General features: G+C 42.4%; 3 protein-coding genes across 3 annotated transcripts; 2 read left to right on the top strand and 1 right to left on the bottom strand.

Moving 5' to 3' along the window:
* Positions 1–841: 841 nt before the first annotated feature.
* ddi2 (DNA-damage inducible protein 2) lies at positions 842–12,013 on the top strand. Its single transcript, XM_086118389.1, has 10 exons — positions 842–925; positions 1,119–1,258; positions 2,873–3,002; positions 3,795–4,151; positions 4,933–5,059; positions 5,164–5,291; positions 6,442–6,570; positions 6,665–6,768; positions 6,856–7,048; positions 9,220–12,013. The coding sequence occupies exons 1-10, from the start codon at positions 880–882 to the stop codon at positions 10,353–10,355; spliced, it is 2,490 nt and encodes an 829-aa protein (XP_085974515.1). The 5' UTR covers positions 842–879; the 3' UTR covers positions 10,356–12,013.
* A 142-nt stretch (positions 12,014–12,155) lies between these two features.
* Positions 12,156–18,586, top strand: LOC147201029 (rho guanine nucleotide exchange factor 19). Its single transcript, XM_086118137.1, has 12 exons — positions 12,156–12,398; positions 13,495–13,659; positions 13,727–13,812; positions 14,371–14,660; positions 15,196–15,356; positions 15,472–15,624; positions 15,693–15,822; positions 16,056–16,130; positions 16,210–16,302; positions 17,257–17,405; positions 17,516–17,689; positions 18,348–18,586. The coding sequence occupies exons 1-12, from the start codon at positions 12,175–12,177 to the stop codon at positions 18,391–18,393; spliced, it is 1,746 nt and encodes a 581-aa protein (XP_085974263.1). The 5' UTR covers positions 12,156–12,174; the 3' UTR covers positions 18,394–18,586.
* A 244-nt stretch (positions 18,587–18,830) lies between these two features.
* Positions 18,831–20,978, bottom strand: cplane2 (ciliogenesis and planar polarity effector 2). Its single transcript, XM_086116759.1, has 5 exons — positions 20,624–20,978; positions 20,363–20,515; positions 19,646–19,770; positions 19,407–19,546; positions 18,831–19,309 (listed from the first exon to the last, which is right to left on the bottom strand). Exons 1-5 carry the CDS (start codon positions 20,733–20,735, stop codon positions 19,114–19,116), a joined length of 726 nt encoding a protein of 241 aa, XP_085972885.1. The 5' UTR covers positions 20,736–20,978; the 3' UTR covers positions 18,831–19,113.
* Between the last annotated feature and the right edge of the window lie 2,433 nt (positions 20,979–23,411).

Here is a 23,411-nt window from a genome sequence, read left to right as displayed (position 1 = left end):
CTTAAATACATGGCAGGCCGCACCTGCTGAAGAGGCATGCGCTCCACTCCAGCTGGTGCTGAAAACAAACAAACAAACAAAAAAAACACAGGCAGAGCAAAACCATGACAATACCCATAAGTGACTTTAAACTTTTACCTCTATCCTTGATTGTATTAACAATAAATCAATTAGCTAATGATATCAATTAGCTAATGATATCATGGGATGGTGTGAATACATTTTTATGAATGAAAATCAAATACTTTTTCATGAACTAATCAGGCGCCTAAATGATGCAAGACACATTTGCTGATCATGTAAAGATACATGCGGTCTCATCCAGGCTATACTTCAGTTTTCCCCTCTAAAGTCATTTCATTTGCCGCCATAAGTCATCAAAAGTTGTTATCAGTTTATCTGAGCTGTTTATTAAATATATGTATTATATACCACTAAATATTTTATATTGTCATATTCTTTTTATTGTATACTGAGGTGCTCTTGTCAATTTCACTCTTAGTTGTTTGTTGGTATTTGGCATTCCATTGTAAGATTAAAATTGATGCTCATCAGTCTGCTTTATTTCTTCAAGCGTGTAACATTTCGAGTTAGTCAAACCTCTGTGCGTCAATAATGAATAATAATAACAAAATACGTTTAAATTCTTTCTGAGATCAAATATGTGAAAAATAATAATGTGCATGTTATTTCTTGAACATATTTCCTACACGTCATGTAAATTTACTATCTTCATCTTATGACATGATAATATAGTTCTGTCATAGGTCGGAATGGAGCTTGGAAATGGTTACGACTCCAGACCTCGTCATACGACATGTCGTAAAAACCAGCTGGGCGAGGTACGGCATTGCTGGTCGAATATTAGAACATTTCTTGATGTTGGAGTTTTTGAATGATTTGCTGTCACATCACACGCCTTTGAGTAAGTGGACAACACTCATTACCTTTATTTTAGCTCCACGCATTTTATTTGACGGCCTCGCGGCGTGAAATACGCATGATAGTGACCCAAATCCAGTATCAGCATGCGGCGTTCGCATGTGTGAGTAAAGGAAATGCAGTGAGTGCCTTTATGTTGCAGCGGTTTGCCAACCGATTCTGCTTCCAAAATTAAGCGATGCTGGTCACCGTTTTCTGCGCGCCGAGGGATCGCCCAGAAACCACATTCGCCCTCGATGTGTCCCCGGAGCTGGAACTGAGAGACTTTGTGGCACTTTGTGAACTCGAGTCGGGAATCCCGGCGGGGGAAATTCAGGTAAGGACACCCGGCGGCGACGAGCTGTTTAGCTCCAGACGCCGAGCTAGCATAGCATTTGGCTAGTTAGCCCTACCGGCTCTGCTAGCATGAATCATACTTTTGCTTGCGTTTTGGGAACCAGGCAGCGTTGAAATTCCCCAACTATAGGCCATTTGTTATGAAGCGTTAGTAACAATACGTACTCAATTGGGTGTCACATATGTGGGGGGAAAATCACGTCGTTTAAACGATGTTTCGTGGGATTCACGTCAGACAAGCGCAGATCTGCTGGTGAAGGCTAACGGTTTAACAACACCATCACGATACGGCGTTATAAACAGGTGGCCTATTTGTGGGTCCGAGGTTTAATGTTTGCCATTAAAATAAAGGGATATGAAGGAAACGTTTGGGGCGAAAAAGTACTGTTACTTTGAAATAAAATATTCCTCAAGTTAAAGTAAAAAGTAGTGCTCCATATAATTACTTTAATAGAAAGTATTCGTGGAGAGAAACAAAACTACCCTATTCCAGTGTTTAGTAACTGGTGAAAAACTGTTACGCCCGTAAACCAGAGCATGGTCACCAAATAGACAAACTATTAAATTTGATTATGCAAATTCAGATATTGCCCAATAGGAGTCACAATCGATTAATTGTCAATTATTTTGATAATTCAATGAATCATTAACAGCCATTATCAAAATCCTGTGATTTCAGCCTCCCTACAGTGAATATTCTCTGGTTTCAGTACCGTTTCATGAAAGCAGACTGCTTATCTTTGTTTAATCAAAGTAAGGCATTTTCAAACATGATTTTTTTTTGGGGGGGGGGCACTTCGTAACATCCCCCCATCCATTACTGTATCTGAAACCGTGTGTGTGTGCGTGCGTGTGCGTGCGTGTGTGTCCCCAATAAGTCTCCATACAAAAATGTAGGTTTCTTGACAAACTATACAACTGCTTGCTGAACCGGCCATCAGAATGATTTCAACTTGTTGCTCTTTATTCAAATGAATCTTAATTTATTTATATTTCATATTTTATATTAACACAATTTTCAGTGTTAATATAAAATGTGAAATATAAATAAATAAAGGTTAGAACCATATATGTACGGAATCTATTATTTCTCCTATGCATGGAGACTTATGTGACGCCCTGTATACTGTGTGTATGTGCGTGCGTGTGTGTGTTTAATTTATTTAAAAAATTAGCAAAAAGATACATTTCCTTGCAGCAATCTGTAAATATTGAACTGTGTTCTCCTACTATTGCAAGCCCTATATACAGTTGCACTCGAAATGATTTGAAACATATGTCGGTTCCGTCGAAAACTGATGACGCCCGGTTGTCTCAAGTTGTGCCATCTCAGTTGATTTATTGTGGTTGCACAATGGTTTAGACTAGAGCCATGTAGAATTGGATTGCATCATACCAAGAGCTGCTTCTAATATTGCGGTTGCCTCTTTTAGCTCTTGGAGCGAGTCTGTGTATGGTGCAGTGCAGTTCCACACTATGAGCCCCTGCACAACCACAATGATAAACGTTTTCCATACAACTTAGTAGATGTTAAAGGTGGTCGTACTGTTGTGGTTGCTGTGTGTTTACAATCTTTTTCTTATTCTTTTTTAAGATCTCCTATGTAGAGCAGCCCCTAAAAGACCCAACTCGTGCCTTGGGGACCTACGGTGTGAAGGATGGAGACGTGGTGGTCCTCAGGCAAGCCGACAGAAGGCCACCACCCACTCAGCCTGCCTTCCCAGGTGAGTACATGTCATGTAATCCATGACTGAAAAGGTGGAGACAGACCACAAGAGCAAATCAAAGCGAGAATGAATGAGAATATGTTAATTTACACTGAACCTAAAGTGCCTCCAATAGGAGAGGAGCTGGTGGAGTGATTTAGTGCTATTTTGGCTGACGATTTTATGTGTATCGACATGAGGATTTCTTCATAAATGTGGTGTCTCAGTGTCCCAAGCTTTTAGACTGACGTGTCTAAGAAGACACTGCTCCCTGCTTAGCCTGAAATATACCTCAATGTCGTCTTGGTGGGATTTTTGCTCATGCACGAGATCACCCTTTCCAAGTTTCCGCCAAGCCATTAGTTTTTTGTGTCATATTCTTCGCCTTAAAATGAGCCTTGCTTTTGCTCATCGTGTCGAGGTCTGGTCAACCTCCCACCTAAACCACAGGTAAAAGTCTCTGTTTTTACTTCCCGGTGCTGCTACGTCAATGCTTCCAAATATGAGCAGACTGGCAACCAGACTGTCGTCGTTAGTCCGTGTTGCTGTGCGACCCTTTCTTACCGAGCAAGTTGCCGTGTGGAATGGTTTAACTCACATCCTTGCCAAAAAATGTACTTTGCATTAGTGTAGTTTAGCAGACTATGGGGCATTCCCAATTACGTGTACAAATTTGGGTAATGCCGCTGTGGCTGGAATAAAAACCGAGGACCCCTTATGTTTTTATTCTTGTTATCTTTTTGGTAATCAAGCCTTTGTTGTTGTCAAATCTCGTTAACCTACTAACCTTTCCTCCTCTTCACCTTGTAGGTCTGCCCCATATCGACTTTCGTTCCATCACAGTCCCTGGCGCCTCGACTTCAAACGCTTCCCATAGTATAATCAGGCCGCGGCAACAACAGGCCGCACCGCCGCAGCAGCAGCAACCGGAGCAGCAGCAGCAACACCAGCCGCCGCAGCAGCAGCAACTACCACCACCTCAGCAACAGCCACAGCGCAGTGCACAACCCTCCAACCTTAACCTCCCGGCCTTTCGCGGCTCCTCTTCTCAGGGGCTTGACGACCCCGCCTTACTCCAGCAGATGCTCCTGTCCAATCCACATGAACTCTCCCTCCTGAAAGAGCGAAACCCACCGCTTGCTGAGGCTTTGCTGAGCGGAGATCTTGGTAGATAAAACTGCTGTTATGACATACAGTGAGCCCTAACTGTTTTCAGCAATTAGGGACAAAGCCACATAACGAAAACATCTCTTAGCTGCTCAAAAGCAAATGGTGTACACATTATTTTATTTCAAGCTTGTAAAAAAAAATTCCTATTCCTACTTTCCGGGCCGTTATCACATTTATGACTCGGTGTTAAATATGATAGAACGTGCAATGCTTCACTCCAGTCGTTCAGAAACTCAGAGCGTTGCTCAAATGTGCAGTTTGGTTATTCAGAGTGCTCCAAAAAGGAGTGCCAGACCGCACTCTCGGCGCTCTGACTTGGAACACGGTGTATCCAGTGTGAGTAGCCTCACGGGTCTGTTCTAAACTAAACATACCACAACATACCACCACCACCTCATTCACCAGTCATGGGACGTTGTGGCTTACTCAGAAGAATTAAGAGAAAAAGAATGTTCATAGTTATTGTTTTGGTTTAGCTTACTATAGGAAACATTTCTTAATATTGTATTATTGTTTAAAAATCAAATTGATTGTGTTCAATCGGAAAAGAAATGTGATTTTATTTTCCTTAATATTTCAAAAAAGGACATTAAGAGCTGTCATTTTAAAACCGTGATACTGTGATATTTTTGCTCACGGTTGTCAACCTGTCAGACTGTAACATTGGCCACTGCCTTACTGCATCACTACCTGCTGTGTTCGCCTTACTGCATCACTACCTGCTGTGTTATACTGTGTATGGCATCAGCTGATGTTGGTGTAAATGTTCTGTTTTCAGAGCGTTTCACCAAAGTGCTGCTGGAGCAACAGCAGGATCGAGCCAAGCGGGAGCAAGAGCGAATCCGACTGCTGACTGCCGATCCTTTCGATTTGGAAGCGCAGGCAAAGATCGAGGAGGATATCAGGTTTACTCGAGTTTTTATTTTCCCATTGTCAATGTCAAGAAAACAAATACGAATGGGCAGAAGCAGGTTATAGTCTGTTTTTATTTTCGCTCAACACGTTCCAGGCAGCACAATGTTGAAGAAAATATGACGATTGCAATGGAGGAGGCCCCAGAAAGCTTCGGGCAGGTTGTTATGCTCTACATTAACTGCAAAGTCAACGGGCACCCTGTGAAAGCTTTTGTGGACTCAGGTAATTCTTGTTTGGTCAAAGTTCTAAAAGATTTCATGCATTTTTTTGCCATGAGTGGGTATAAAAACGAGCTTTCCTGAATCGCTCAGTCATTTACAAGCAAATTATTTGCACCACAAAGTAACCTATTGGACCGAGTTTTAGATCTAAACAATAATAGTCTCAAAATGATTCTAAATCTTTTCTTTAATCATTTTAGCTTTGATAAGGGACTATGTTCTTTAGTTGTCGGATTGATTTAATGACATAAAAAGAAAAAGACATGTTGACATGAAAACCTTTCACATTAGAATTAACCATCCAGAAATATATATATATTTTTGACACTTTTACAGTCAACATTACTGTAAAGAAATTCCAAATCATACCATGATATGAATTTCAGGCCACATCACGAAACCCTCCATTTCCGTTTGAAGCAGTTAAGTCTCTGACAGAAATGTAGAAAAAATATTTACATATAATCTTACGTTTATGTGCAAAGAACATGTACATTAATATAAATTTAAAACATTTTTGGTTTAAAAAAATGTCACATACACTGTTAAACCTAAACTTAAAAACGTAATTACAAAACTTTATTTCCATGCACGCATGATGACAAGCAGTAGGTCTTGCTTCATTGAACCAGTTTAAAACCTTGAAAAAGGACTGCCTTGCACTAACAGCCTCTCAGGTGTCCTTGCATTTAGCTCAGAGGGGATGGAGCCTTTTCCGTTGCCGGTCCCTCTCTCTGGAATGACCTCCCACTGAACATTCGGCAAGCCACCTCGGTGCCCATCTTTAAAACGCGCCTCAAAACTCACTTGTATTCTTTGGCATTTGACTCACCATGACTCAGATTTGTTCTTGGTTTTGCTGTTCGGTGCTTTCTACCGTCTTTGTTACTGATTTGTTGCTTTACTGTTGTATATGTCAGTTGCTCCATGCACAGCACTTTGTGTGCAGCGATGGCTGTTTGAAAGTGCTCTATAAATACAGTTGAGTTGAGTAATTTGAAGAAAATTGTTAATTGCAACACAGTATCTGTCCAAAAAATCGCCATTCCATTTTCTCCTGAAATCATTGAGCCCTACCCTGTAGTGTACAATTAGAATTCATCTTATGTATCTTTATATTTTTAACAAGGGGTCTTTTGTTTTGCTCTCAGGCGCCCAAATGACCATCATGAGCCAAGCCTGTGCGGACCGCTGCAACATCATGCGATTAGTAGATCGACGCTGGGCAGGCATCGCAAAGGGCGTCGGCACGCAAAAGATCATTGGCAGGGTTCATTTGGGTGGGTGTTTTTGGGTGGAGTCCTTCGATGAGAAAGACGGTACAGTTCTCCGTCACGTGCTGACATGCATGATGTGTCACTTGTGTCCATGCAGCTCAGGTCCAGATTGAAGGGGACTTTCTTCCCTGTTCTTTCTCCATTTTGGAGGACCAGCCGATGGACATGCTGCTCGGCCTGGACATGCTCAAGAGACACCAGGTACGAACCACCTGTCTTCGCCTCTCGATCCCCGATTTTAGGATGCAAAATCTAACCCTGAAGCTAACTTGCTTTATTGTCTCGTAGTGCTCGATCGACCTGAAGAAAAGCGTGCTTCTTATCGGCACAACGGGCACCGAGACTCGCTTCTTGTCCGAGGCCGAGTTGCCTGAATGCGCCCGGCTGGCCTATGGGCCTGAAGGACGTGAGGAAAACCGCCCCGAAGAGATAGCGGATCGGGAGCTCGCGGAAGCACTTCAGCGGTCCATACATGAAAGCGGTATGCTTGGTCTCTGCTACCATTGGCTTGTTTTTGTTTCATTTTTCTTTGAGCCCCCCCACAACACCCTACACCCTCTGTTAGAATGGCAATTGCATGGGCCGCATAAACTTTATTCATGCCGTCACATGATCATGTCATGCCATCATCACCTGAGATACAAGAGGCCTCGGTTTATGAGAATAGGCATGGACATGCCAAGCAACTGAGTTTGATATCTCATTTATGATGTTAAAATTTAATTTAAAAAAAAAAAGTTAAATTATTACAGCTCAAGTTTACACTTTTTATCAAAGAATTTGTTTACATTTACTGATATTTACAGTCAGTGTAAAGAAGTGCCAATATTACAGTGCTTACATTTACTACATTTCTTTACATTATCTGTAAAGAAAAATTATTTCAGTTGAAGTTAATGCTGAGTAGAAGGGAAAAAAACACCTAAAAGCTTTAGTCTCAGGCCAACTAAAGGAAATCCCAGAAGCAGGAAAAAAACAAAAGAAAAAATTGCTTTGAATTAGATCTTTGTCATTTGCTATTACAATACAATAAATACATCCTGATTTATATAGCGCTTTCACAACAGCTGCAGCTGCAACAAAGCGCTTAACCAAACAGTTAACATAAAGTAAAATAATAAACACAACATATAACATAAAACACGGACAGTCGCTATTACTTTAAGGGGGAAAATAATTAAAATCAGTACCGGTAATGTTCATTTAAAAAAAGAAAAACTTGAGTTTTACTTGTAGACCTTATCGCTCAGCCTAGATAGATAGACGGGTAGATGGGTTGGTGGGTTTACGAAGGTCGTTAGACATCAGTCATATTCAAATTTGAGGAAAACAAACCATCTTCGTAATTATTAAGGAGAAAATAATGAGCAGAGAGCTAATTAGCCATGTTGACATATTGTGTACATGCTTGAACTAATTACCGGGTACTAAAATGCCTGCTATGCGGACATCATTCAATTAAACCAGAAGTAGATGGTATGTTCATTATTAACACCAGTTTTGTAGTTTGTGGCTTGTTTATTGCTTAAAGGATCTCATATCAATTTCAAGAGGGTCCTTGTAGTACAGCAACAGCAAAAAGACACACACATGCGAGAAAAAAAAAGTGTGATTAGGTTGCTGCATGTTTTGTGTGCCACTGCTAACTTTCTCCGTCCCTCTGCATGATGTGTGTGGTGTGCGCCTTAACCCCTGAGCAGGACAGCACTGATGCAAATGGAGACAGCTGGAGAGGGGCCAAACAATCAGGTACTGCAAAAACTCAGAAGCCATAGCCATTGCCAGTGCTGCAGTCCATTGCATTTTTCTATATTACTTTACCACCTTGGTTATGATTTGATTTTTGCCACATGAGCTGCTACTTTTTTTGTGTGTATTTTTGCATTTTGATTCAAGAGAAGCCCAGGAAACTAACTTAAGTGAATGTGCAAACAAACAGTGGACTCTCTGAGGTCAAACCCAATTCATTTGGATTTCGTAAACTTTTCGACCCATCCAAACGTTCTCTAGCACTTGGCCTCATTTGGCTCAAGGTTGAACTGGAGCCTATCACGTTTGATCATGGACAAAATATGGGGATGCCCGTCTATGCCATGCTGCCTTTTGTTCTTCTCTTAACACTCCTGATTCATTGATGCACTTGCAAGCGACACCTTCATGGTGGTTGAAGATAACCCAAAGAAAAAAGACCCGCACCCAAAAACAAACAAACACAGCACCCAGAGGTGCCATGGCGCATGACATCACTTTCAACTTACTTGACTTTAGTGGACATTATCGGTTGAGTTTCCACTGTTTGTGTTAACGCCTGTACAGTGCACCTGGAAAGTGTCCACAGTGCTTTACTTTTTCCACACTTCGTCAGTTGTCCACACAACAAACCATAATGAATCTCTCTCTCTCTCTCTCTCTCTCTGTATCCAGTAAATCCCCACAATTAATACATTTCCAAAGTAAATCTCCAAAAACATGTTGTATTTAGGGGGGGGGGGTGTAGTATTTTGAATGGGGGGAAAAATCAATTGGAATAAGGATGTAACGTAAACTATGGAAAAAGAGAAGTGTTGGGACTTCTTGATAGCTTTCAACGAGGCTCCACCGTCTCACGTTTGGTTGTGTCATCTGTAATCTCTCCCAAAAAAAACACTGCAGACGGACAGACTACCTCACCACAGCCGCCGACATTGTCACTACCCACAGCCTCAGACCAAATGTCCTCAAGCGCCCATCCCCAGAACCCTGACTCGGTTTGCTCAGAGTCCACCCAGGTCCCTGTGGAGCAGGCCTCCGGGCCAGACCAACTTGGCCTCCAGGAGCCTCATCTGCCTATAGAGCAGGATCAGATCAAGCATCCCCCTCTGGAAGATCGTACTGTCTCTGTAGGAGACGCCCTGGCACCCGGTCAGCCAGCTGAAGACCTCCAGGGTCCAGAGGCTGGTGAGAAGGAGACTACGGAACCATCCGAGGCGGAGAACATTTCAAACTTCCCCTATCCAGAAGTAGCACACAGTCAGCCCATGGAGCATGAGGCAGCTGGGTCCGAAATGATGAATCCTTGCCAGCTGGACTCTGTCGAAATGGACTCCTCATGCAGGGATCAGCCTGAGGGCTCCGACGGCATTCCGTCTCTGGCCGCTGCTCTCTTGGAGCTCCATGAACTGCTGCTGTCCAACAAGTGTGGCGCCCCCCACCCCTCAACGCATTCCGAAGAGGAGGTTCCAACAGGAATTAGACCAGAACCAAGCAATGCCAAAGCCAAACCAGCTGTTGCTTGCGAGGGCCCCCCGGAGAGAGAAGGGGCAGACTTTTCGGAGGGAGCTCTGGAGTCTCCATCCAAAGCCAGAGACTCCAACATTTATCATCCCAAGTCAGTGAGTCCTCCAGAGTCCCCTGATGAAGCCAGAGACCCCAGCATTTATAATCCAGAGTCGGCAAATCTTCCGAAGCCTCCAGTGGAAGCCAGAGGCCCCAGCATTTATAATCCTGAGTCGGCAAGTCCTCCAAAGTGTGACGGGGGCTTCAGGGAACCCCCAGAAGGGGAGCACGAGAGCGGGGATGTGCATGGACGAGTCTCGGACACAAACACCCCGGACAGTCTTGTCTCTGGCACATCCGCCTCCCTCCAGCCCGTAACCTTTACAGAACAATTCCCAGCCGAACACATTCAGAGAATCCAGGCTGCAGGTTTTTCTGCTCGCGATGCTACAGAGGCTCTAGAGCAGGCACACGGGGTCGTGGAGTTGGCTCTGCTGGTGCTCCTGGCCCGCAGAATCACTGTGCCCACCTAAGACTGCGAGCCTGCCCCCCACCAACGTCTTGTCTCCTCATATGCTCTTGGTTTTTGATCCACATGTCTCGTGCCCCTCTTTGAAGGGAACGTGTCTTAACAGGGATATGCTGTCGCACTGTACTGATTATCCTTTTTCTTGACATAGCGGATATTTGTGGTGGGTATTTGCATGCCGACATCTCCGGCGAGCATCCACCTCAATGATTTTAAGGGGCTTTTTCTATTATAAATTGATTTTGTTTTCTTTCGTCATCCAACCTTGACCCCTATATCATTTATTGTTGAACCAAAAAAAGATACGGTCTACCCTTTGTTATCCTGAAGCAGGGTACAAACCTTTTTTTTTTAATTGTAAGAGACCCCACATGACGGGGGAAAAAAATTGACAAGTGTGTGATTACGGCTCTAGATGCCCAATCATGGCACACCACAGACAATCGTGAGTCTCTTCCACTCTGTCTTAGTCTCAAGGCCGCCCAGTGAGTGGCAGCATGGTGCCGTCGGACATCCAAACTGCCGGAGAATACAAACAATAAAGATTAGTAGTAGAAATAGAAGAAGAAAGTGACTTTCCAGATTGACCATCACTCGTCACAATCTCAGAGTCCATGACTCAGGCTAGATATACCAGTGTTGACACCACACAAGGAACCGCGATAGTAAAATATTGAACAGGTTTAAACACTTATGATTGTCGGTTACTGAGAGTTTTCCAAGCATGCTGGGAAGGAATAATTCAAAACATCCCACACCATAAGATATTTCAAAGTCATCTCATTATCGAGCCACTGCTGACTTTGATTGCAAGGCAGAGAAAATACATACATTTTTCCTGCTTATTGGGAGGTTTGTGCCCCGCTTTATAAACGTCATCCCTGACTGTTTTACGAGTTTATTGGGGAGGAAAAATCACTCCTAATGCACACCATGCCACTGGATGATCGGATAATCTTTTCGAGCCATCAGAAAATCAGATCTTTGCAGAATTTGATCGCAAGGGGATAGACAATGCTCCACTTTGGCCTGATTATTGTTTAGTGTGTACCTCACTCTTATTGTCAGCCCTGACCATTTTTGTGAAGAATGAGCAGGAAAAATCACTTTTAATAACACCCCATATTATCTTTCAGACATATAATAAGCAGTCTGATCTTGATTGGACAATACTCAAATTAAGACAGTGTTTATCTTGCTTAAGGTGATTACTACAATTTATTGATTGGTTTATTTATTTTTTTGGCATCAAAATTGCCTTTTCTTATTTTCTTAAATGTTTGTGTACCAAGTGTTATCGTTGTAAGAGTATCCGTAAATTCTCTCAAAAAGTTGCCACAATACAGCAGATTAAACAAGTTTACAAATCTACCAAAAATTAGTGCACAAATAACATTGGACACAAATATCGAATTTTATGGCTTTTAAAAAATGTATGTTGTCCATTTATTCTGTGTGTCATATTAAGACGGGTGCACATATTTATTATGTGCATTCTTTTTTCTTTTCTGTCTGAGAACATGGAATAAAATTTACGCGCCAACTTGTATCACATGGCGTCATCAGAGTCATCTGGCATACAATGTTTTTGATTTACCGGGTATTTACTTTTATCTTGTATGCGATTTTGAATGACAAATAAAACCGAGATTAGTATTTGTATACTCTGTGTTTGTGTAGCCTTTTTAAGAGTTAAAAAGTATGAAACAAGTACAATCTCAAATGTAGGTCGATTGGATCACTTTAAAAACTCATCGCACGTGCTGTGCGATTTTTGATTGACATGCCATTTAATCAGGGACGGTGGTCGCTCTGAAGGCAAAATGGCTGACCTGGACAGCACCGACCAAGCCAGCAGCAGCTGCGGAATAGGTGAAGACGTCTTCGCTCAACTGCTTGCCTACTTTGAAGGCCCTTGGGCAGGAGAAGAGAATAACCTCAAGTCCCAGTTTCTTACTATGACCACGACAACGGAGGAGCCTGATATGCTGGCCTTGAACCCGGAAGAATCTTTAAGTGGCCCGATGGAACCGAGCCAGAATCACAGGTAAGGTGTTGTTGGGTGTTTTTTTTTTTTTTTTGTTTTTTTTTTTTTTTTTTTTTTTTGCCTTAAACTGCAAGCCCTGGTCAAAGACACATGTGAACCTCGTGATTTCTCCCGCTCCAATCAGGTGAAAAAAAAGTGGACCGATTAAAGTAACGATCGCAAGTCAAGGCAATACAGTACTAGTTTGGGCTGTCGTGAGTGAGTCTTTCAGAATTTCTACCCCACTATTCTGTAACGAATTTGCGTTTTGACAGAGCATTAAGTGAAAACTCCTTGAGAAAATTTTGTCTCTACGGACACTTTTTTTTTGTCTTTCACATATGAGCCCTGCTGTCACAAATTGATGCTGCTTAGTCGCAGCTCAACAAGTTTTTTTAACCAAATAATGTAAAAACAAAACATCTGTTTCACGGAAACCACTACATGGTGTAAATTGCCCTCGAGTGGGATATTTGCATAATGCATTTTTTAAAACCATTTTCGTGCACTCGTAAATTACGAAATGCTGTTTTGTTTTGTTTTCCCTCCCACCATATCATGGCAAGGAAAGCTGGATTTACTATTATGGGTGGGGTGTAAAGTTGCATCCAAACGTCAGGGTATTTTTAGAATATAGATGTGTTCGTAAGAAAGAAGTCAAGCCTACAGAGAAGCACCATGTTAAAGCTTAAAGATAAGCAGAGGTGCAGTGTTAACGATAAGCAGTACTTGCTCAAATATCCAGCTAAGTTGTCGACAGGGGTTGTGCGGGATATTTGTGGCAACGTGTCTGCTGTATGTGCCACGTGTAGAGGTGTCATTCCAAATCCAGAAAGACACCCCCCCCCCAAAAAAAATTTAAAATAACTGCCACAGTTTGGGTTTTAGCGACAGGCGCCTCAAGGCAGTGAGCTCTTACCTGTTGAAGCCCATGTGGCTAAAGCCAAACGCTACACTAATTGACAAGTACACAAACCAATTTGGTGATGAAGTGTTGCCTCCCAGGCTGGGAAATAAAGCACGGGAATATGATACATTTGCCAGCTATGTACATGAACAATTTCATATATGCTGTTGTGGGGAAAAAAGTTTTTAATCCTAATCAACCGTCTTTTAGTCCTCCTTTATTAGACATATCAACAGCCATGAAGTCGGTTGCCGCGATGGGAATGTGGAATTTTGGGAAAATGCATTCCATGCCCAAGTTATTTTGGACTCCTGGACATGAAGAAAACAAGTCTCCTTTGTTTCATCCAGAGGATCAGGATACCACAGAAGAAGAGTAAGGTGTTGTGAAAAGACTGTAGTAGACCAATATGGGATGGCATTTAAACTAATTGCGCCTCCAGGCCTGTGCAGGGGGACGAGGAGCAGGAGCAGCAGCAGCAGCAGCGACAGCCCTTTGTGTCCTTCCACTCAAAGTACATTCACGAATGTAAGTGCAGTTCCATATTGTACAGCCTCATGTAGTAGCAAGAAGCCTTTACCCAATTGTTGAGCCGCACGGTGAGCGACTGATTAGCACGCCGGCTTCACAGTGCAGAAGTGCAGGGTTAGATTCCGGCTTCGTCATTCCTGTGTGGACTTTGCATGTTTCCCTGTGTCTGCGTGGGTTTTCTCCGGGTTCCTCCCACATTCCAAAAACATATGTTGCAGGTTAAGGGAACACTCTAAATTGTCCTTGGGTGTGAGTGTGAGCGCAAACGGTTGTTAGTCAATGTGACTCCTGCAATTGGCTGACAACCGATTCCGGGTGTACACCGCCTGCTGCCAGAAGAAAGCTGGGATAGGCTCCAGCGCGCCCGCGATCCTTGTGAGGATAAAGCCGTTCGAAAATAGGTGGATGGATATAGAAAATGGATGTTACGTTTTACTGGTGTAGTGATTGAATTTTTGTAAACTGATAGTGGTACCACTTTTTTTTAAATCTAAATGTTTCATTGAAGAATATTGGTAATATTCTTTCAAATGACTTACTTTTTTGAATGTGTAGGCCCCCTCTACCAGGACTACTGTGTACAGGCGGTCAGAGACGACCTCCAGAGGCTCAACACAAAGACCTCTCTGTCTGAACTGATTGCCCCCCAGTACCTGCAGTGTCTGCAGTCCCGTCTCAGTCACCAAGAGTCCCCTCCACAGAGCTCACGTGGGTCAACCTCACCCGCTTCTCCGGATCGCCGCGTGATTCGCGTGGCGCCGTGCACACTGTGGCAAGACCTGGACGAGGTACAGGCTGCCGGCCTGCTCGGCAGTCTGACGGCCCGACAGATTCGACTTCAGGAGGTGCGGCGTCGTTCTCAGATATAATCTGGTTAAGTGGTTTCTAATAGGATTTGTGGGGGATGGTCTGCACACCGGCCACAGTTGTGCGGTCCAGGGTCGGAGCAGAGATTCTAACTTTGTAGTATTTGTTCGTCCTCTACTTCCTCGTGGATTGATTTGTTTGTCTACATATGCCTCTCCAAATGTCAACTGGCATAGGCTCCAGACACTAATGAGGATAAGCGCCATAGAAAATGAATGGATTGATATTAAAGTAACAGTCTGGGGGGGGGGGGCATTTTCACTCAAAAAAACTCTCTCTCTCACTTGCTATTTTTATTTATTTTAACTCATTCAGTAGCAACCAATTCTAAACCAAGTCTGAAAAGACATATAAAAACGTCTTTGGGAGTGAATGAGTTTTAATCAGATATAAATGGGAGTCAGTGAAGCAACTGGACATGATTTGTGTATATTTGGTTGCTTATCACTAAATTTCCAATATACCGGTAATTTTAAATTAATACTTTTTTCCCTTTCTGATCAACTCATACAGTCAATGTTTGAGTTGATCAGCTCCGAGGCATCTTACTTGAGGAGCCTGGGCGTCGCTGTGGATCACTTCTGCTCTTCCAAGGCCCTCAAGCACACCTTGTCCCAGATGGAGCACCATACTTTGTTCTCCAACGTCCGTCACATTAAAGCGGCAAGTGAAAAGTAAGAGCGATGCTACTTTACACCTTCTTATACGGTATGTTTAAAGACTGTTTGTCCTTACGGGTAAAATGGAGCCTATCTGTGCTGCCTCTTTGAAAATATATTCTTATTTGAGGTTTCTCATGGACCTGGAGAGCCGCCTGGGCAAGAGCGTGTTTTTATCCCAGCTTGGAGACATTGTACTTGACCACTGCCCCGCCTTCCGCACCAACTACGTGCCCTACATTACCAACATGATGTACCAGGAGGCACTTATCAACCAGCTGTTGTGAGTGTGCCGTGTTTTGCCGCCGATTCCATGTGCACTCGCCCTCATCGCTCTTCTTCCATCTCAAGGCAGCAGAACCGTGACTTCGTGTCATGTCTCGAGCAGCTCGAGGGCGAGCCGGTGTGCCAGAGACGGCGTCTTAAGTCCTTCCTTGTCCTTCCTTTCCAAAGAATCACTCGTATTAAGCTCATTCTGGAGGTAATTTGCTTTTGACATGTGTTCACTTGTAACATCTTTATTCAAGACAGCCTTTACATTGCAAAACATTGAACTATGTGAAAATGCAATTTAATTAAATCAACATGATTCCAAGAGAGCTTTTGCATCATGTGTGCTCCAATTGTAAACTGATGATGGTGTGCAGTACTTTGAAACCATTTTTAAAATAAGATTGTGTACCTAATAAATCTGGATGTCTATTTTTTTTTTAGAATATCCTAAAACTGACTGAAGTGGATTCAGATGACGTGTCCTATCTTCACAAAGCAAAGGAGGCCATACACGGGGTACAGTTTCTTTAATTCCGTGCAATTAAATGAAAATAAATTCACAGCTCATTACATCCTTTATTTTTGTTTGAGCCAGATCGTGATTGAGTGCAACGAGGGGGTCAAAAAAATGAAAGTCATCGAGCAACTGGTCTCCCTCGAGATTCTGCTGGATTTTGGCAAACTGAAGGTTACCCTTCATTTTTCTTTGTCAGACTGATGAAACAACAGAACCCACTTTGTTTCAGACGTATATGGATGGTACCTTTTTTATACATACCACCACAATACATTTTGAAACAAAACAATTGGTTGTGTTTGCAATGTAGATTTTCAATTTTCATGGAACAGTTCTGACAAAACTATTGTCGGCGGGTGAGTGTAAACATGTTTACTCTACTACAGTGGACCCCAGAATACTCATGGCTCACCACTCGCAATTTCATTTTTTTGCAGAATTGTATTTATTTCAATGCCCCCTCCTCTCTCCCAATTAAAAAATGTTTTTGATGGAACTTTTGGGGGGGGGGGGGCGGGTGGGATGTGTTCATTTTCCAAACTGACTATCCTAACTATAGGGTATTTTGATTTCCCCCCCACCCCATGGCCATCAGTTTTTGTTTTCTATTGACAGCCCAGCCTGGTCCTTCCTTATGCCCAAGGAAATGTTTTCACGTAGTTTTAAGTTGTAATATTACAATTTGCCAAAAGATGGCAGTCATGGTTTAGACACCGAGTAGGCCTGATGATTTTTTTTTGGGGGGGGGGGACTAGGAATAACAAACAACGTACCTCAATCTTAAAATTTTGAGGGGAAAAGTTTTTCTGTTTGGTGTGCGGAGGATAATTCAAAATGGGTACTTGAGTTGTTGGTTTGCTGTTGAGCAGTTGCTGTTAAAAGGTTATGGCAATTTGCAAAGCTTGAATCAAGATGGCCAGATAACAATCCTGGGACTGTTTTTTCGTTGTCCGATATTGGTTGTGTTGAACTGTACAATGAATTCCCAAAACTAAAAAGACATACAGGAGTGTCAAAGCTTAGCGCAGCCAGAAAACATGGTTCCCCCAGAAAAAATGAGACCCAAACAATGGCTAATATCAAGACGATGGATAATTCTGAAGAAATATCATTTCTACCTTTCAGGCGATTCCTCTCGTCATAAGCGGACGTTTTTTGGTGCACCAGGGTCCCTTGAGCCTGCTGACTGTGGAGACTGGCCCGAACCCCAGAATGCCCCTCACCAATATCTACCTTCACCTCTTCAACGACTTGTTGATCCTCTCCTCAAAAAAGTACTTACTTATCGTGTGGCATCAAGCCAAATGTACCTGTAGAAGTAAAGCTAGATGTACTTGGTAACTTCCCACTGCGATCAAAGACTAAATCTCTGTTTTCATGTCAGGGAGCAGCGCTTCCTGGTGGAGGACTATGCAAAGTTCCCCACATACGTGCGCGTTGCATCTCTGAAGACGGAAGCTCTTGGAGCTCATGGTCTACCGCCGGAATCCTTCCTGTTGCATCTCTCTCGAAGTCGCACTGGACATGCAACCGCCATGATACTAGTTGCACACAGCAGGTACAAAAGAAAAGTTGAAGGGTGGAAGTGTTTCGCGAGTACAGTAATCCCCCTGGGTAGGGACTGAGCTCATTAAAACAATGCTTAGAATTGGCTACTAATAATTTTAATTTGTAAATATAGTTGTGATCCCAAAGCATTTTAATCCCTGGGATAAAGGTTTATGAGGCATGCTGTGATGTGTGAAGGATTGATTCCCCCCAACCAAACAATAGGTTTATAATTAAACAAATGGTGGCAAAGCACCACTTTGGTTGAAAGGAAGCTCTTCAAATAACTTAAACATTTGCAGCAAAGCACCACCTTTTTGTCCAAAACTCCTCAACTCACTTCAACATTCTCTCGGCAAACGCAAACAACTCACTCCGATTTTAGGATTCAATTGTAATAAATGACCAAAAAAGCGCACAACAAAAGTGACAACTCCGATTTTGTTCAAAATAAACTTGAGTGCAAAATAATACTGGGTCATCTGAAATTGGAACAGCGGAAAAATTGACCATTCTAAGCATTTCATATCAGCCCTCAAATTCACAGCTGGGGACAGCTAAGTTGCAAGGGGTGGTCTGCTGGTGTTGGAATTTGCAAATAGTGCAAGGATTACTGTACTTGCCTTGTTTGGAGCTGTCCATATTTAACAGTTTGCTTTTGGCCACAGGTCGGACAAGGAGCAGTGGATGAGGGTGCTAAAGAGCAGTGACTGATTTGGGTTTTATTTTCTCCTTTTCACATCCTTTGTGCACTTTTGTGGCAATCTAACACACAAAGTTCAAGGCCCTTGAGCACAATCACAACTGAAATTCACTTGAATAATTCACTTACCTTTTTCTCTAAGCACATCTATAGCAAAGGTGTTAGGATCACATTGTGGCAACAGTGGCACATCTTTTTTTTGTTGTTTTTAAATGATTTGTGATTTTAATGTATTGAACTGTTCATTCAGATTGACTGCTAATAAAAATTGTACTTTCTCATATCAATGCGTGAAGAAATTCAGTTTATGAAAGTGGTGTATGTGAGGGTATTTATGTAAATTAGCCCACTGTTGTGGTGCACATTTTCAGAAAGGGGCAGATAAAATATTTACTGGCTGGTTTTGCGCTTACGGGTGGGCTGGAACTCCTGAGACTGTTTCTTCAAAGAATTTTGGAAGTTTTATTCATTTCATAAAAGTAAGGTACAATTGTATATGTGAAAATGAACATCGACAGTGCCTTGAGTTGAAATTAATTTCATGACCACACCAGAAACTTTAAATGAGCACACCGTAATATTGTTCTTAATGAAAACAAAATGACATCGGGGTAGTATAAGACACTCTCTTTTGTTTGTTTCCTAACAGTAACGGTGGTAGTAAGAAAAAAATAACAGTTCTTCTCTTCCAAAGTGCTGTACATTTTTTATGTTTTTTTTGTCTCGATGCCTCAACTTAGACGATGTCGGGCTATGATGCAGTCCTGATGCCACAAACTTTCTGCCAGGCTGTTGAAGAGAGGCGCGGTAACATCCAGTCTGTTATCGTCCTCACTGCAGCCCATGCGGAACACTGGTAACTGCCACGTCTCCTGGAAGCCCCTCACATCCTTCTCTGAGACATCACAGTGCATGAAAAGGTCAAATCAGAGCAAAACATCAAGGAAAATTCAGATTTTTGACCTTGTGCATGAAATAATAACATTCATGCATGTGTTCCATGAAAGTCAACTCTCAAGGATACTTTGTCCCGACCACCATAGTCACAACTGGGCTCCCAGATGACTCATTCCATTTTGCAATTTGATTGGCGAGATCATCAAAAGATGTTCTGTCAGTGAAGGAGAAGAGGAAGAGAACGGCATCCACTTTCTCCTTACAAGACTGGAAAAAGAAGAGAATGCTTAAAGGCGGGTGGGGGGGGGGGTCAGCTTCTTTACAATAGTGTAACGGTCACAGATATACATTATAAGTAATGCATACCGGGAGCAGATGGTCAAATCGTCGCAACGCATTTTCGCCGCAGTCCCACAGCTGGAACCGAAAGAAGAGCACTCTGCCGCTTTCTTTCAGCTTGGCTGGCCAGTAAACTACTGTTGTCTCAATGCCTTGGATGCAAAACAAATTGACAAACATGACTGTTTTTAAGTAGTGGTGGTTCCAATCTGAGGCAAGAGAAGTCAGAAGCCAGTCAATATTCACACCTATCAAATATTTTGAGTCTTCAATGAACGTAACATACCGTCAGATCCATAAATAGATGGACATTGAGACGATTTGCTGCAATACAGCTCTGTACAACCCCACATTGGATTTGAAATGCAGCTGAGGCCCGGCAGTCCATCGCTGGGGGAAAAACCTCGTGTGTGGTGAGGTCCATGGGTTCGAGGCTTTAGGCAATACTTTGTTGCAAAAGGTTTGCAACAAAGTATTCAAAAAGTGATCTGATTTATGAGCATTAGCTTGTCCCATTACTTTTGGTCATTTAAAAAGTACATCAAATGGGTTGCAATTCCTACACCGTTCACCTGATTTGGGTGTAAATAACCCAAATTCAGAGTCTGCACTTCAAGCACATCTTGATTGTTTAAATGTGAAATCCATTGCTTTGTTGTACTAAGCTGGATTGGCAAAAATTGTGTGAATGTCCAAATATTTGTGGACCTGACTGTACACGTTAAGGGTGCAGGGTGCTGCTACCTGTAGTTTCGTAGTGCGTGCTGGGTACTTTCAGGCCTGCCAGGTGTGCTGCGAGGGCACTTTTACCAACCCCACTCTTGCCAGAGAGGAAGACCTTGTAGTGGACCGTGTCCACGGGGACATGTGGAGGCATCACCGGAGACTCCAATAGTCCTGTCCACACAAATTTTGATACAAACCTCAATTCATCCGCTGACCAAATATTTATGTTGTATGCTGTATGTTTGGTAATTTTTTGGGGGGGGGGGGGGGCGAGGGTACCGAAAATCTTGCGTTTCTTCTTGTGTAGTATCTTGCTGAAGTATTCTTTGCTGTCTTTGCAGCGGTGCCAATCGGCTACGATGATAGAGCCGGGTTTGGGAGCTTGAGTCATTTTGTTTAACGCTCGCAGCTAGTGTCGGAGAGCTTATGACGCACTAAAGAGGCGCCGTGTTGTTGGTTCCCTCCGAAGGTGTTCAAGTTTTTGTCCACCAAAGCGTGCGTTTAGAAGGCACTTCATCTCGTTACATTCTTGTCTTCCCGAACATAACATTGTTGCCTGTTCATGGTGTCATTCTTGCGCCTTCTCAAAAGGCATCGCCTGGCTAACACCAACTGTTTACACACGCACGTCACTTCCGCCTCGTGAAAGCCAGCGTTGTGTACGTTCCCCAATAAAAGTAAATTGTACAAAAAATTGTACAAAAAAAAACACTTGATCGACATTTCGTAAAAATGAAATTTCACGTGTCGTGTCAACAATACTACTACTTTATTATCAATTCCTGTTTGCATTCACGTCATCGTAAAAATAATCACTTAAAAATCTAATTGTGTTTTAAATACATGTATTGACAGGTTAAGTTAGCTATGTATTGAACATCTATCTTTGCGTTTTACTTTATTTTCGTTGTGGAAAATCCAGTTTTGTTCAAACTAACAAGCAAATTAGTTGTTTTGACTCCCTTTTATTCAGTCTACTGTTACGCCTTAAATTTCATCTAACCCACTTTGTATGATCACGGTTGCATAAAAATCCAAATAGTTCAGATAAACGTGATGGAAACTGAAGCGAACGCTGCCTTTAAGTCCACTCATAAATCGTTATTTGCTCATCGGATACTTCACTGACGTTTTGTTAACTACTCTAGTCAACGGGCAACATTGTAATCATCGAGACGAAGAATTTAACTCGGTGTTTTTTTGTTCATTGTCATACCTTTGCTTTAATTTATTAACGTATTTGACAAAATAGCATTTCGAGACGTAAAATTGCTGAGACCAGACTGTCCTCGCTTCATAACGCCGCTAGATGTCACCAAGTCCCTTTTCACTGTAAAACATTTACAGACCTCACATCTAGTAGATTTCAATAGAATACAAGTTGTACTACAAAAGGGGATTATCCATCCATCCATCCATTTTCTGAACCGCTTTACCCTCACACGGGGCATGCTGGAGCCTATCAGATGTCTTCGGGCAGTAGGCAGGGGACACCCTGAACGGGTTGCCAGCCAAATCGCAGGACACACAGAGACGAACAACCATCCGCACTCACACTCACACCCAGGGACAATTTAGTGTTCAGTCAGCCTGTCATGCATGTTGTTTGAAATGTGGGAGGAAACCGGAGTACCCGGAGAAAACCCACGCAGGCACGTGGAGAGCATGCAAACTCCACACAGGAAGGCTGGAGCCTCTGCACTGTGAAGTCAATACGCTAATCACTGTACACCGGGCCGCCCAAGGGGATTACTATGTTTATTATTGTTATATTTATTTTATATGTGCAAACAACCCACATGAGCACCCATCTTTCCAGCAACATTTATACTATTTCTGCCTTTAAGATATTTTTTGCACTTTGAACTGGAATATTCCTATATCCTACCACACCCAAAGTACAAAAAAATGCATTGGCAGCATTGCTTTTACAGCTCATAAAATATGAGGACCGTGACACATATTTTCTCTTTGTTTGGCTCGGTCAGGAGAAAAAAAAAAGAAAAAAAAGCAGGTGTTCCAGGCACAGCATCACACGCTATCATACTATACTAGGTATAAGGTATCTGCGCAAGCCTTTGCAGGTCTGACCTATAAACTTGTGAACTGTAATGTTTTCCTGAGGCAGTAATACCGAAAATTCCACACTAGATACTCACATGTTTAATTCCCGAAAGAATGTACTTTATATGGGGGTTTTGCATTCCTATCAACCAGGTCTCCCATGACTCAGAAACTGTGCGAGGGGATTATGGTACATTTCCTTTCTGGTGCTTATTGAGCCCTAAAAGTCCAAAAATATGATCCCAGTTCAACAGTGATTTTACCTCCGCAATCAAGTATGGTCGAGGCTGACCATCGCAAATCTTAAACCTGTTCACTGTTTGTTCCCAGCCAATAAAATGTTTGCAAGAATAGATTTACCACATGTCTCCAAACTATTATCCTGACCGATTATGATGTGGGCTAGGGTGTGTTACGAGTGATTTTTCTTCATGATTGTCCGAGCTGATCAAGTGGGAAAATGACCCCACGCTACAATATAATCACTCAAGATAATCTTTCAGGGACATTCGATAATCAGGGTTTTTCTCAATTTTGATTGCAAGGGAGGAAAATTGCTCAAATTTGGCCAGATTTTCTGTATGTGTGTTGCCCCCATGAGTTTTGTAATACATTTGTGGTACATTTTGATGCCGGTAAATATTTTGTAAAACAATCCACATGTACACACATTGAGATAATCGGGTCAAATGTGAGCTTCAGATGTTCCTAAAAGATTATCGATCATAAGACAGTGATTCTCAACTAGTGTGTCAGGACACATGAGTGTGCTGTGAGAATTCTAAAGGTCTTCTTTTTTCTTTCGATCCCAGCAATTTACAGAGACAGACAGAACAAATACACTATGTTCCATTAGATGGCAGAACGTATATAAATGACATGTGCACCCACTTTTTGTGACATTTGCATTTGGCGGCTGACAATCATAAACGTTGAAACTGTTCAATATTTACAATCACAAATCTTTTTGTCTCTCACATTTCCAAAAATTAATTCTGACCTT

The sequence above is a fragment of the Hippocampus guttulatus genome, chromosome 8 (assembly GCF_054856545.1).
Source record: "Hippocampus guttulatus isolate MCC_2025c chromosome 8, RoL_Hgut_1.0, whole genome shotgun sequence".
NCBI classification, from domain to species: Eukaryota; Metazoa; Chordata; class Actinopteri; order Syngnathiformes; family Syngnathidae; genus Hippocampus; species Hippocampus guttulatus.
This window is presented reverse-complemented; position numbering and strand designations above follow the sequence as displayed.